Below are 16,684 nucleotides of genomic sequence, written 5' to 3'. Positions count from 1 at the left end.
TATGGGATTTGCTCATTGCTGAAGGCCGTATGGTGACCTATAGTTGTTAATTGCTGTGTCATTTGGTCTCTTTGGGAGAGTTGTCTCATTGACAATCATACCACATCTTCTTGACTGTTGACTGCAAAAACAATGGGAAAATTGGAAAAACAACCTTTAATAGTGATTCTTGGAAAGGCTGATCTGAAAAAATTATAGACAGCAGCAAATTTAGAGAAAGTAGATGGGGGTACAAGAAATGATTTTACCAGAAGCATGTGCATCCCATATACAAAAAAAAATCTTTCAAAATTTCTCAAATATGTATTTTTTCAATGAATTATAACAAAGAGGTTGAAATAATTAGATTTGTGTTCTAAAAAAAGAGAAAATTCCAAAATTGACAAATTGACAGAATGGTCAATTTGACACAAAAAAGCAATAAAATTTTATAAAACTTTCTTAAATCATAGTAACACCTACTTCTAGTTTTTTTTTAAAAGTTAGATCTATTCAGATTGGTCCACTCTATCTTTATTGAAAGTATGAAAAAAAGTAAAGTTTAATTGTGAAACTGTGATTTTTTTTCATGATAATAGCCCAAAAATGGATAACATTTGATGAAAACTGAGAAAATTTTCAGAATTGGGTACTTTCAAATGGCTGCAGCAAAAATAAGTGCACCACCATCTCATTTTCGTCACCAATTTTTTTTCTAGAGTCATATATAAACCCCAAAATCAGGTTCAGAAAAAAAGTTTAATTCAAGACCTTAAAAGATCTATTTCATAAATCAGAAATATTATATTTTTTAATCAAAAGTGTATCAATCTAATGATTTAAAAAACATTTTTTTTTATACTTTTATAAAATTAATGTTAAATGTGCAATAATTAATTCTTGTTTATTTAGCAAAACAAACAACAGTTACCTTGTTTATCTAAGAACATTTTACTACATAAAATAATGTGGGACAATCAGAACTTTTCATGTGGGACAATCAGAACTCTAAAATTTTAAAAAGTGGGACAATCGGGAATAAACCGTGGGGAACCTAGGTAAAATTGGAGTGGACAGGAGTGGACTACTTAAAGTAGGATGGTGCCAATATAAAAATCCCCCTTTAACAGCTGAAGTGTGACCACCTCCAAACGTGGTAATGGTATTGTATTTATTTTTTTTACATCGCCACATCTCCCCTTCTCATACTTTATTAAAATATATATTCATAAATAAAGCATCTTTGGATTCAGATATATATAAATTGTTTCTTTTCTTTTCTTGATTGTAATTTATAATTGTTGCCATGGATTTCTGTCTACAATTAACATAATATACTGATAAAAGTTATTTCCTGAAATTTGTGCAGTATCTTACTGTTGTATCTTACTATACAAATCCTTGTTGAAATCATATTCAACATAAAAAAAAGTATTGAAATGTAATCAGGATGGTTTTAAGGAAGCAGACATACACACAACGAATTGCCAGTAATAAAAAAGTCAACACTTTCTATTTTTAGCAACAGATATATATTGACATTTTATACCTGAAAATACAGGTAATCACTGTAAAATTATTGCATGTGACACCATCCATGAAATTCCGATGTTAATTGCCAATTTTTAAAGATCAAATCTTATGTAAAGTATATATTTTCCAGCTTTATGGAAGTATGATTTTTCAAGCATGAAAATTGATTTGAATATTTATACCTAAAAAAAAAAATTTATAGCAAGAAAAAATAACAATAAGAGATCCCTATAAAGTAAGAAAACCAAATACATGAAATAGGTATATTATACCATGTGATTTAAAAGGATTTGATTTAAATCTTTTAAATCAATTTGCTTTATGTTGCTAAATAAATAATGTATTAAAGGCGTTTATTAAATATGCATGTCTATAACAAAGTTGAATTACTGGGGCTTGACTAAAAATATTTACTTTCATAACTCAAAGGCATTGCAAATGATTTTTTAAAAGTATCATTGCACAACCAAATTACGCAGCAAAATATAAGTCTTATATAATGTGTAAATTACACTAGGTTTAGTCTCTTCCTGTAGTAGAGTAAATACAGACCTAACACAAGTATGGGTAACTTTTTTGGAATGTCAAAGATAGGAATAGGATACAAATTCACAGACTATAATATCAATGGGTAGCAGAAATTTATGTCAATGGGTCAATAATGTTTATATTCTGTTAAGATGTCTGTAAATACTGTGTCTTTTAATCTTATTATATGAACGATCCCAATAAGTTAACATCTTTATAAGATGCCATGGTAGCTAGGGAAATAAAATAAATGGGTTGTGATTTTCCTATGAAATATATGAATGGGTGGGATTTTAACATAAAGCAATGTATGAAACTAAGAAATGTGTTTTTTTTTTAACCAAACTCTGTATCCATATTTGTAGATCAAACCCCTACCAACGCTATAATTAACAGTTCATAATACTGTAAATAGGAGGCATTGAACTTCTGAACTAGAAAAGTGGTTAAAAAAGATGTAGGAGTTAAGGAGGGGAAATACTTGAAACAAGTTAAAAAGGAAATAGCAATATGTGTGTAAAATGTAACATAATCTATCCCTCTCTAAACCAGTATACTTGTAAAATGTTTATCTTCTTTTTTATAAAAACAGCTGAAGATTGTAAAAAAATAAATTTAAATTATCAACCCTATTGAAAGTATCCATCTATCAAAAATAGAAACACATCCCTTTTTATGCTTATAAAACCGGTTAGGGGGAAGGTTGGGATCTGGCTAACATGTTTAACCCGCCACATTATTTATGTATGTGCTTGTCCAAAGTCAGGAGCTTGTAATTCTGTGGTTGTCATTTGTTTATGTGTTACATATTTGTTTTTCATTCACTTTTTTACATATATAAGGCCGTTAGTTTTCTTGTTTAAATTATTTTACATTGTTTTATCAGGCCCTATTATAGCTGACTATGCGGTATGGGCTTTGCTCATTTTTGAAGGCCATATGAAAACCTATAGCTGTTCATGTCTGTGTCATTTTTGTCTTTTGTGGATAGTTGTCTCATTGGCAATCAAACCACATCTTCTTTTTTATATTCTCTAACTGTTTGGATCTATTTATTTACCCCTCATAACATATATTGCTTTTCCATTAAATTCACAAACATATGATTTATGAAGACAAACAAAAATCTCAAAACGCATATAATTACTCTGCTACAATGGAAAAATACTGGGTTGGATTGTTACCATAGTAACAGATAAATCCAAATATTTTAAAAACCTATCTGGAGCCAAATTCCAATACATACACATACATATATATATAATTATTTCCTTGAAAGTATCTGTTTTCCTTTCTTTTAGAGGATAAATGGGATTGAACTTCTGAATAATATTTTCATATTTATTTTACAGTTGTATAATTATTGTCATTTGGCTTGTTTTATCAGATAAATGAATATATGTGTATGGACACTATATCATGCTCCAATTATTCTGTTTCCATGTTCACTAACTCCAGAATTTAGGTCTAAACCATAATTTGGCACATTGTTCACTTTATACACGAATATGCTACATGTAAGTTTCATGTATATGTGACCACAAACTATCTTAAACCCAAATAAACCCAATATATAACAGACAGAGGCACACGCTGAAAAATATAATTGTCCTCTACTATCGTAGATGAGGCATAACAACAATTTGAAAGGTTCTGATAAAAAGATGAGGGCAGACATAACAATTTAAAAGGTTCTGATAAAAAGATGAGGGCAGGCATAACAACAATTTAAAAGGTTCTGATAAAAAGATAAGGGCAGGCATAACAACAATTTAAAAGGTTCTGATAAAAAGGTGAGGGCAGGCATAACAACAATTTAAAAGGTTCTAAAGAAAGGGGTCACTACATTTATGCTTTTTCAATCTTCTTAATATCTCACCTTTGTAAAAGATAACTCTGTAAAATTGGTCCATCCTTTTCTTTAAAATCAATAACTTCTGTCATTAAATTTCTGTAGTCATCATCTGACAGTATGGGTCTCATGGATGCAAGAAATCTGTAAAGAATAATACATCTAATTCTCTTTTCTGGTTATTAAGCATTGTTTGGTTTCTGTTTCAACCCCTCCCCCAATAATTCATTTATATTTTTTGATTTTATGCATTTCAAAACATTTTTTACAAATTTGAAGTAATTGTCAAAACATAATTTTAAGTTTTGCCAGAACAGACCCAAAATGGTCACTTCTGTTTTATCATGGATTGTCACTGTATGTTGTAATAACTTAATGCAAGGATTAATTTAAATTTTCATCTTGCATTTTTTGTGTTTAAGCAATTCTTTTACAAGTGCCTATTATTTTTCTCAAATCGATTATAAACTTTGTATATTATATAACATTTACATATTTATTATTCAATTAAATATCATAATTGACACATGATCATGATGTATGAATTACATGTACTTGTCACAGAATAATTTAATTTGACAGAATTTTATTTTCAATCAAACAGGGTGGTTTGTTGTGTTTGAAGTTGATAACACTCTGATTTATAACACACTCTAACTGAAATTAATTATTAATACAAAAAAACTAAGAAATATTTCAAAGTGATTTAACTATAATCAACAGCATTCATGAAGTTTAACAATACACCTGGCACTAATGGAGTTTGTAAAAACATAATGATTTAATCTTGTGTGTACCTGTGTTCTGTAGTTTTTTAAAACATTTTTCTTGTAGTTTTGTAATACAGATTTTTTTTTTATATTCTGATTTGCTGTTACAAAATTTTTAAATGATTCAAAATAAGGAATATATCTCCCTCATGCAACTTTGTGATTTCTTGCCCAGCTTTGGATTTACATTTTTTCCTCTGTGGTTTATTAGCTCCTTCTTTTTATAATAGGTTCTTGATTATCAAATATTTTGGCATCAACCATCACTGAAGAGACTCTTATTGTTAAAATACACATAAAGTGCAGAAAAATTGGTACCCTAAATTAATATCATTACAAGTCTATTAATATATATATATCAATTAACTGTCACAAGATGTTTTGCGACACAAGATGATGTATAAATTACATCGTAACATGTATATATACATGTCACAAGATACCTTAATCAAGCACTCAAAAATCAAATATTGAAAAATTATACATGATGTAAACATCACATGACATCAATACTGTGTCACATGACATCATGATTAGCATACCTGTCACATGATGTATTCAGGTCTGGTACAGGTAACTTTGGTAATACCTCCTGGAAGTAGTATGTTGGAAAGTTTCCCTTGCCTCTCATACCATTTAACATGAGACCCCACATCTGGAAAAAATAAAATGTTTTTTTAATTCAATAAGACATTTAAGTGCATTTGAATTTAAAATGTATTAGGCATCACGAGTTGAAATCAAAGAGGGGTTATTTTCATTATTCGTGATTGGCGCATTTTACTATCATGATCCGTTTTTCTACAGATTTTTTTTTATTTTATATTTTCGTGATCCGTGATCATGGAAATTTGTTTTCTGTGACAAAAAATCAACTCGTGAATCGTGATGAGACCCATCAGGCCCCTAATCAAACATGACAATTTTCTTATAGTAAAAGTGTGTTTGTTTCTAAGAGTCAATTAAGACTGGAGTCAAGTGCACCAGATACTCACATGACTCAAGGTTCTCAAACTCACATACTCAATGCTGACAGACTAGAATTATAAAGTGTAAATGAACAACTTGGACCATTTGGTCAACAAGGCCCTGAAACACTTGGACAAGTAGTTAACCTATATGTATACCCTCCTTATCGAAAACTGACCATTGGATATAATATGTGGACCCTCATCTTAACCATCACTACAACTTATCTTAAGATTTTTTACAATTTGGCCAAAAATCAGCCTTTTGGCTCATCCTACCCATAGGCAATTACCAAAAAAATGTGTCTATAGAATGGAAAGTACAATGAATATATATACAGTATTTTATTCAGGATGAGTATTCAATGACAGACAACTGCATACAGGACCTTTTTTCTATATATCATATCCCTGTTACCCCTATAACATGCCAAATGCAGATATATAGGATATATAAATGAAACAAATAAAGTTATAAATTGTAATACCAGACTATCCGGTGAAAAAAAAATTGACCCAAGAAAACAACTTTTCATTTATAGCCTTGAACGACTGGACCTACACAATAATTATATAATAATTATCTTATATAGACCTACAGAGTACAGCCTATTAGTTTACTTCCTAGAATATGACATGGAAATTGATTGATATGTTTGCTTATGCAACAATGTATTCAAGGTCCAAATATCTGAGGGATAAACAAAAACTGAGTGCTTTTAATGTTGTATAAAAGAAAGTTCAATTTTGAACCAAATGTACCCTTATACATGTACATGTATCAAATGTATATTTGAAAAGTTCTCCATTCAGCAGAATTAAATATTAAAACTAAGTATGTACTTCAATAGACCATTTCTATTTTTTTTTTAAACATCTTATTTTATTTATACATGTTATAACTACATTGAAAGCTTAAATAGACATTAAATACTGTTTTCTCTTTCTCCCTTAAAAAAGGAAAATGTACAATATATTCTTCTATAAATAATACAACGCAATAAGCTTAGACATTAAATAATCACAAAATAATGTTATCTCTTCTCTCGCGGGTATAAAAAAATCAGCAAAAAATTAAACATTTGTGTGTGTGTGTTTTTTTTCATTACAAATTTTATTTATTACACTATAAGTTATTACTTTATAATATGGTACAAAAATAACCCAGACAAATCGATTTGGTTTGGCCATAGATGACCTCAAAAATGTTTATATCATTGAAAAAGCTCCAAAGTATCTCCCTTTGGTGCAAAAATGTCATTTTTTGACGTTTAAATTGAAATATCTTTTTTAACTCATCGTTGACCTATATTTTTTATTATTGTTTTCAAACAAGCTGTACTTAAACTAAATAATTGTAAAATTTAAGCGTTTTCTGTAATTTAGTTCTTTTTTTATTTCGATATTACCACTATTTCTCCTATTAGTTCAACAGAAAAAAAGAACATTAACAAAAACATATGCCTCTTTTGGAGAAATATTGTGAGCTTAAATGAATGGTGACCCGATATTTTTATTTTATATTTCTATTAGGTATAAGCAGATAACAGATAAAGTTTATTCATAGAAAAAAGTAGCAAAATCCTCATTAGAAAAAAAAGTTGATTTAGACCGCTGCCCCCTTAAAAAGGAAAATGTACAACATATTATTCTATAAATAATACAATGCAATAAGCATGATCATGATAAGCTTAGACATTAAATAATGTTATCTCTTCCTCTTTTAAAAAAGGAAAAGGATGTAAAGATAAGATAATATATCCTTAAGTATACACGGTCACCCAAGTCAACCTTTAATAAACCCTTTTCTAAGTCACATTGACATAACATACCATTTGAAAGAATTTGAAAGATAAAAAAAATCAATAGTTGAACAACTTATTACTTAATTTTATTTCTAGTCTTCTTTTGTTTAGTGTGTCACTGTGTTTGTGAGGGAGGAAGATAACAAAAAAATCAATAGTTGAACAAGGTTTACTAAATTTTATTTCTAGAGGTGTTTTTTTTAAGTGTGTGTTTGTGAGGGGGCGGGGATGTCACTGTGACCTTTTTTATACAACACATGATCAATAACAATTCAATCTTCCCATTGTTTTTAACTCAAGTAAATAATAACAATTTGTCATGTTTAAATGTGAAAATTTCCATGTTAAGAAAAAATCTTGTTTACAAATATAAATGAATATATTAAACATGCAATAAAGAACTAATAAAATATTATCGTTTTACGTAATTTCTTTCTTTCTAAGTGTAATTCATTTCCTATTGATCAACATACATGTATGAAAACCAAAAACTGAATAATACGAGGAATTATTCATTTCCAATTTCAACCATATGTTAGCTTATAGGGTCATACAAACAAATTAAAAATACATAATGGACCAAATATAATGAATAGGGGATAATGATTCATTGAAGTGTTAAATCATCAAAAAAATAGAACAATGGGGATATTTAAGCTTGATGGAGGTATGAAAAACATTAGCTTCTATCCACAATGGAAAAAAAGTCTTAAATATTGATACATCTTTTTGTTACTACTCATTTAGAGAAAAAAACAGCTGGTTGGCTCAAAGTCAGAAAACAAATCTGAAGATATATATATGTATTCTACCAAGAAATTTGTTTTGCATGCACAAGTATAAAAATGTGCTTTTTATCCAACACAATCATAGGTTTGAATGTTGTTTTCAATTTAGACTTGTATATATATATGTATAAATAAGCTAAAATTTGTTCAAGGTATTAGTTTTTATAATATATATCCATTTAAAAACAACAAATAAACGCCTTGAACATTATGTAATATTTGCAACTGTGGTAACATTTGTTTTTTATGTACAAAAAATGAAGCAGTCAGATGTGGTAAGATTGTCAATGAGAAAATACGGATATAAGCAATTATAGGTCACAGTTATGAGTATGCCTTTATTGCATAAGTAAAAAGGAGATATCAAATTATTTCTAGTTCTTTCAAAACAGTTCCAGTCCGTTTAAAAGTACATTTTTGTTACTGCACTGTGGCCATGGGAATAAAGACGAACAATAATTCACAAAACACATCAAAGAAATCTATGATCAAGAAAAAAATAACACAAATGACAACCCTCAGCTGCTCTGGAATACTTTATATTGTACACAAAAATGTACATTTCATGTAAGATCTAGAGATATTTTCCTTACAGTTCAAATGAAATTCAATTACAATTGTAAAGTGACTGCTAGCCAAAAAAAAACTAGAGGCTCTAAAGAGCCTGTGTTGCTCACCTTGGTCTATGTGAATATCAAACAAAGGACGCAGATGGATTCATGACAAAATTTAATAACCAAAAACAGCAAAATTTCCCTAAAATTACCAATTCAGGGGCAGCAACCCAACAACGGGTTGTCCTATTCATCTGAAATTTTAAGGGCTGATAGATCTTGACCTGATAAACAATTTCACCCATGTCAGATTTGCTCTAAATGCTTTGTTTTTTTAGTTATAAGCCAAAAACTGCATTTTACCCCTATGTTCTATTTTTAGCCATGGCGGCCATCTTGGTTGGTTGGCCGGGTCATGCCACACATTTTTTAAACTAGATACCCAATGATGATTGTGGCCAAGTTTGGTTTAATTTGGCCCAGTAGTTTCAGAGGAGAAGATTTTTGTAAAAGTTAACGACGACGGACGACGACGACGGACGCCAAGTGATGAGAAAAGCTCACTTGGCCCTTTGGGCCAGGTGAGCTAAAAAGGTAAAAGAAAAAATGAAATGTACCTCTCATAAAATTATCATTAAATAGGACAGAGCCAAAAGCAAAATTTAAATTATGCATTATACTGAAATATTTTTATGAAGTACACAACTCTATCTTATGCCTTAATTTTAATAAATGTATATATATTTTTTTGTCCATTGTAGTTACATTAATGTCTTTCCACTTTAGGTCAGAAATGCCTTTAAAGAATAATTTCAAAGCAAGGTTTAAATTTGTGACATACAATTTCTTTATCTGAAAACTTTATTTGAAATGGGTGATAATCATGATAATAATTAACCTATTCATGACCCAATGACAAATTTTGAGGTCATAAGACCTTAACAATTTTAATCAATGGACTTTGGACTTATATGGTTTGTTGTGGTTTAAAAACTAGGTAAACTCACCTATTTGATAAAATCAAAGCTAAGTCAAGTTTGATAAACGATAAATCAATAAGATGTGAAAGTGGCTTTCAAATGTTCAAATTGCATGTTTATTTCTATCTCATGCTTTGAAGTATCAGTAATAGTTATAAATAATAAATATAACATATTTCCATTACGAAGATTGTTTCATTTTTCATCAGAACTTTTAAGTGTTTTCTACATTAATTTTTGGCATGAGTCATACATTTTGTAGCATGATGTTGAGAAACTTCAATAATTATCAAATACTTATTATAAGACGATGTCTACAATCTAAATTTAGATGTTGGACTATATTTCTGTGATTGGATCATTTCTGTTTTTAACTTGTAAGCCCTGTATAACCATGAATTGAATTGCTACATTATCAAAACTAACAATTCCATACATATCTCCATTGGCTGAAGGAGTTAATAAATAGGCCACATACATTTTTGTACATGTACATGCATACTCCATGGAATCTTACAAGTCATCTAGTATTGTTATAATTACTTTTTGTTAGTTCAATGCTTAAAAGATCAAAATAAAACTTCAGGAGAAAATAAGCTGGTGTTTCTGACTATTTCTCATATATCATAATCCAAATTTGATCCCTGACCAGACCTAAGCCTAATTGCTACATGTACATGTATAATATTTTCCAATATATATGTTCAAGATGCAGTAAGAAATAAACTGGTCGTCTTTAATCCGACAAATTCTACTATGTAAATTAATTGTTGAAGTATATAATTAGGGTAAGAAATAATGTTAAACAATTCTTGTATGATAAATAATTTCAGGAAGGAAATTTCAGTTAAGATGCACTGTTTGTTGAAAATATAAGTTTGCCATATGACAAAAGTGAAATGTTGATATGTATGTATGAATACAACTTTGTATAATTTTAAAATTGCTATGTATAATTATAAATAGTATTATATGTGTACATTTATATCTTTATTTCTGCCCATGAAATTTGGACTTGAAGCTAAGTCATTCAAATTCTGGTTTATCAACATGACCAAGTACAACTTAATGATAAATTGTAATGTTGGTATCAAAAAGATTAGCAATATAATAAACTAACTTCAAGGTTTCACTGCATTTCCTCTTTTACAAGTTGTATCTATCATTATCTTTACTTTAAAAATGAAATTTAGGCATTATTAAGGGATAATTTAACCAACAAGAATTTTTTTCACCAGGAGCATGAAGAGACCCCTGTTTCACAATCAATCTGCATTGTTTGAAAACTATGACTTTACGCGAGAATGTAAGAATTCAATTGTACATGATACATTTTGTGATACATGTATATCCTCTCAGATCTTACTTAACTGGTATATATCATAATAATTTTTTATAAATATGGAACTCATATATTTTCATGGATTCTTTATTTATTATAATAAGGATCTGACAACACCAACATAAGAATATACACATAAATGTAAATACATGTACATGTACTTGGACTAATACATGGTAATGTATGTGCAGGTTGTAATGGGGGTATAAATAACGGTAAAAAATCTTGCCAAATGACGTTAACAATATTTTTTGGTAGATGATCATAAAATGTACACATTCTTTTAGTTTTGACCAATAACACCTAATTTTTGTTCATCAATTAAATATTAAACAGAAACAATTATTATTCATGTTATATGAGACCTCGGATGAATCAAGATAAGGATATTATCATTTTGTGGAATAACGGTATGATTTTAACAAATTGACCGCTAACAGTTGCTGAAAATGACTGGTTGACACCTGAAGGTAAAGTGCATTCTTTCCCTTGTAACATGTTAATTGGTTTAAAGAAAATATCATTAAAATAGGTTGTATAAAGGCCACAGAAAAAAACAATTTAAAATACCCTTTCAAGACCGCATAATTATTTGGACAAGTATTTATAATGTTACTACATGTATGCATAAATGACATGTATGATAACCATGTCATCATGTTATTTGAACTATCATGACAATTTAATAATGTTTAAAAAGACAATTGTCATATAGATCTCCCAATGACAGGTAAATTATTGCTAAAGACAGGACAGACAGGCCATTTTACAAAGAAGGGCAAATTATAAGTATAATTTACAAATACATGACATATTCTTACTTTTGTTGTGGTTGATTTAGGGTTATGCATCCAGCCACGATAGTTCAACAACATTTTGAAAAGCTGTAGCCGCATCAATAGCAGTATCCTCACAGTGCCAAACCCAACAATAAAACCAAGCAATGCGGTATTCATCTGATAAGGCAGTCCAGACAGTTCTAGCCATTTTTCGCCAAAATCAACGTAACTTCTGACTGGATCAGAGAAAACTGTAAATAATATTGCGGATAAAAAGCCAACTGCTGAAGCTTCACTGTATTTTCTATACTGCATCATTCTACCAGTGGCACCAAGAAACGGTGCTATTGCTGGACTAGGCATTTTGGTTTTTCGCGGCCAGACGCAAGTCCTAACTAACCCTTCTTATTAGACAACTTCGCTGTTTATTGATTGGTATCCCAGGGTTAGAGTAAAACTCCGAGGTGCTCCAATAAACTTCCGCTGTTGACGTAAATACTAGACTGGTTACGATTATATCAGATTTTAGGGAAAGCATTGAATAGAATTAGTAAACCAGTACATTGGAATCCAAAGTGAAGACAACGCCCTCTTTATTACGGCGCAATTGGTTAAACAAAACACACCTTTGGCGATTACAGATTTATTTATAGATTTGACCTGAATTTTAGTGTGACGTAAATTTGTCACTTCATTCATGGATAAGATATGAAAGTTATGTTATGAGAGAAATCTTATGATAAAGGAAATAAAACTAGGTCAAGAAATTAAAATCAATAGTGTCTGAATAGCTAAAAAAGAAAATGTTGTCTGGGGACTTACGGCAACGTTAATGTAGTCTACAACTGTACAAGAAAAGTTTGAACAATCATTATCAACCACCTATAGGATTATTTTTTTCTGAGACAAGGGCCTGTGTTATATTCAACTTCAAAAAATGTTTGGGTTTATTTTTTTTTTTTTTTGGGGGGGGGGTATGAAACCTAGCTGTACATGTGTGGGTGTGGTGTTCTTTGGTGGATTATATCATATGTGTTTTTGGGGGGATTTTTTTTAGGGGGACGTAAAGTTGTCTTATTACCGGCACTCATACCACATCTTCTTATATCTACTAACAAATTAGACACATTGTTTCGGCCGTTGCTACGTTTTTTTCCCAAAATCGTTTTTTTTTTAATTTTCCGATTCGGTGCATTTGAATTTGTTTCGATAAATATTCCTTAGCTTACCTCTGTATCTTTAACCCCCTTTGTAGAAGAACCACACGCTTGTATGTGTAACTAGTGATCTTTTCTATATACAATGATGCCTCCACCAAATATGTTGCAGTGCTGAGACTATTTACACAGTTAAGTCCTACCCACACACAAGAATCGCAAATTATACTGTACCGAAATTTTACCAAACGGAACTAGCTTAAATAACTATAACATTTCTTAGATTTATATATTTCTGCTTTATACGGGAAACTTCATTCTAAAATTTACGACGAAAGAGTCGACTTTTTGTTTCCTTTTGTTCACTTTACTTTTCCTAAGGGTGGTATTTTTGTCCCCATCTTACTGTGTATAAATATCGAACCCCACGCATGCAATTCGTTCGATATGTCTGTCTCTCTAGTGACGTGAAGTGTGAAGAGATGAGTAAATCACTTTTAACACTTGTGAATAATTAAGTTTAGGATTTTCATCACAACAAAGTTAGTACTGTTAAAACCTTTACCAAATTCTGTTATAGATATATGGAGATACAGTTTGGAAACATGTCGAAAAGCTTTTCATACAAACGGCATATCATATCCTTAAAGGACATTGTTGCTATAAGATCCGTATATATATAGTGCATTGACTTGACATATATCAACAATATAATGATGAGGCTTAGAAACGGGGAAATGCGAGGCTGTGCCGACTGATATGTCAAGTCAATGCACTATATATATACGGATCTTATAGCAACAATGTCAAATAAGGATATGATTTCGGCAACTTCTATTTGAATATTCATGAGGAAAAGTGATATCGGGTCAGTGACTGTAGAAATATACAGTCAACGCATTTTGACTGCTCAAATAGAACGAGTGCAGTATAATTTATTTTTATCCTGCCACTAGCTCACTTTTGTACAAATAACAGGTACACAAATAAGTCTCCAGTTACCCGCTTTCATGTTGAGCAAGCGGTATTATATGAATATCTATACATTTAGATAAACTTATTCTACATGGTTATGATATTCCAAAAGTTTGCCTGGCCTTTCCTATAATGATAAACTTATTCTTCATGGTTATGATATTCCAAAAGTTTGCCTGGCCTTTCCTATAATGATAAACTTATTCTTCATGGTTATGATATTCCAAAAGTTTGCCTGGCCTTTCCTATCATGATAAACTTATTCTACATGGTTATGATATTCCAAAAGTTTGCCTGGCCTTTCCTATAATGATAAACTTATTCTACATGGTTATGATATTCCAAAAGTTTGCCTGGCCTTTCCTATAATGATAAACTTATTCTACATGGTTATGATATTCCAAAAGTTTGCCTGGCCTTTCCTATCATGATTAACTTATTCTACATGGTTATGATATTCCAAAAGTTTGCCTGGCCTTTCCTATCATGATAAACTTATTCTACATGGTTATGATATTCCAAAAGTTTGCCTGGCCTTTCCTATCATGATAAACTTATTCTACATGGTTATGATATTCTAAAAGCTTGCCTGGCCTTTCCTATCATGCTAAACTTAGTCTACATGGTTATGATATTCCAAAAGCTTGCCTCTGGCCTTTCCTATCATGATAAACTTATTCTACATGGTTATGATATTCTAAAAGCTTGCCTGGCCTTTCCTATCATGATAAACTTAGTCTACATGGTTATGATATTCCAAAAGTTTGCCTGGCCTTTCCTATCATGATAAACTTAGTCTACATGGTTATGATATTCCAAAAGTTTGCCTGGCCTTTCCTATCATGATTAACTTATTCTACATGGTTATGATATTCCAAAAGCTTGCCTCTGGCCTTTCCTATCATGATAAACTTATTCTACATGGTTATGATATTCTAAAAGCTTGCCTGGCCTTTCCTATCATGCTAAACTTAGTCTACATGGTTATGATATTCCAAAAGCTTGCCTCTGGCCTTTCCTATCATGATAAACTTATTCTACATGGTTATGATATTCTAAAAGCTTGCCTGGCCTTTCCTATAATGATAAACTTATTCTACATGGTTATGATATTCCAAAAGTTTGCCTGGCCTTTCCTATCATGATAAACTTATTCTACATGGTTATGATATTCCAAAAGTTTGCCTGGCCTTTCCTATCATGATAAACTTATTCTACATGGTTATGATATTCTAAAAGCTTGCCTGGCCTTTCCTATCATGCTAAACTTAGTCTACATGGTTATGATATTCCAAAAGCTTGCCTCTGGCCTTTCCTATCATGATAAACTTATTCTACATGGTTATGATATTCTAAAAGCTTGCCTGGCCTTTCCTATCATGATAAACTTAGTCTACATGGTTATGATATTCCAAAAGTTTGCCTGGCCTTTCCTATCATGATAAACTTAGTCTACATGGTTATGATATTCCAAAAGTTTGCCTGGCCTTTCCTATCATGATTAACTTATTCTACATGGTTATGATATTCCAAAAGCTTGCCTCTGGCCTTTCCTATCATGATAAACTTATTCTACATGGTTATGACATTCCAAAAGTTTGCCTGGCCTTTCCTATCATGATAAACTTATTCAACATGGTAATGATATTCCAAAAGTTTGCCTGGCCTTTCCTATCATGATAAACTTATTCTACATGGTTATGATATTCCAAAAGTTTGCCTGGCCTTTCCTATCATGATAAACTTATTCTACATGGTTATGATATTCCAAAAGCTTGCCTGGCCTTTCCTATCATGATAAACTTATTCAACATGGTAACGATATTCCAAAAGTTTGCCTGGCCTTTCCTATCATGATAAACTTATTCTACATGGTTATGATATTCCAAAAGTTTACCTGGCCTTTCCTATCATGATTAACTTATTCTACATGGTTATGATATTCCAAAAGTTTGCCTGGCCTTTCCTATCATGATAAACTTATTCTACATGGTTATGATATTCCAAAAGTTTGCCTGGCCTTTCCTATCATGATAAACTTATTCTTCATGGTTATGATATTCCAAAAGTTTGCCTGGCCTTTCCTATCATGATAAACTTATTCTACATGGTTATGATATTCCAAAAGCTTGCCTTTCCTATCATGATTTGTTGACAGAGGATTACTGCTTATATTGACGCCATTGAACCAAGCCGGTAACAGGTGGTAAAATTGAAGTCATCTCTTTCAAAATTTCACAGACGCCATCACGAGTTGGTTGACCGTTATAGAATATCTGTTTCGCCAACAACAAAAACAAATTTATCTTTTAAAAAGAAAAGCCATATGTACAAAGGTTTAACAGTACGACATACTCGTGAACGAACTATAGATATCAGTTAAAACGGGCTTAACTCATCAGATGGATACAAAATAGAAAACAACCAAGATCATCTAACGTAAACACAAACCAGCCGTGGCCGTCAGAGTAAACCATTAAAGGTCAAAGTACGGTCTTTAACACAGAGTCTTGGTTCACAGGAAAGTAGTTACTATGCCCCCGCAACAGTAATTCGGGAGGGGTAATGTTTTACCACTGTCCGTCAGTCCTTCCGTCCAATCGTACAAAATTTGGTATATAGGTATTTCAAGACCTGTTGCTGACCTTCTGCTGGGTTTTTTCTATGGTCGGGT

At 31.0% G+C, this 16,684-nt stretch overlaps 1 protein-coding gene across 1 annotated transcript in view; it reads right to left on the bottom strand.

Annotated features, from left to right (window-relative positions):
* LOC134711198 (carnitine O-palmitoyltransferase 1, liver isoform-like) overlaps positions 1 to 12,383 on the bottom strand; it is a 30,206-nt gene extending 17,823 nt beyond the window's left edge. The window contains exons 1-3 of the mRNA XM_063571651.1: positions 11,921 to 12,383; positions 5,205 to 5,317; positions 3,920 to 4,036 (exon numbers count right to left, since the gene is read on the bottom strand). Of these exons, the coding sequence (XP_063427721.1) occupies positions 3,920 to 4,036; positions 5,205 to 5,317; positions 11,921 to 12,241 (551 nt within the window). The 5' untranslated portion in view covers positions 12,242 to 12,383. The remainder of the gene's footprint in view (positions 1 to 3,919; positions 4,037 to 5,204; positions 5,318 to 11,920) is intronic.
* Between the last annotated feature and the right edge of the window lie 4,301 nt (positions 12,384 to 16,684).

Source organism: Mytilus trossulus, chromosome 3, assembly GCF_036588685.1.
Source record: "Mytilus trossulus isolate FHL-02 chromosome 3, PNRI_Mtr1.1.1.hap1, whole genome shotgun sequence".
NCBI classification, from domain to species: domain Eukaryota; kingdom Metazoa; phylum Mollusca; class Bivalvia; order Mytilida; family Mytilidae; genus Mytilus; species Mytilus trossulus.
Note: the sequence above shows the minus strand (reverse complement) of the source record. Positions and strands in the feature narration are given on the sequence as shown.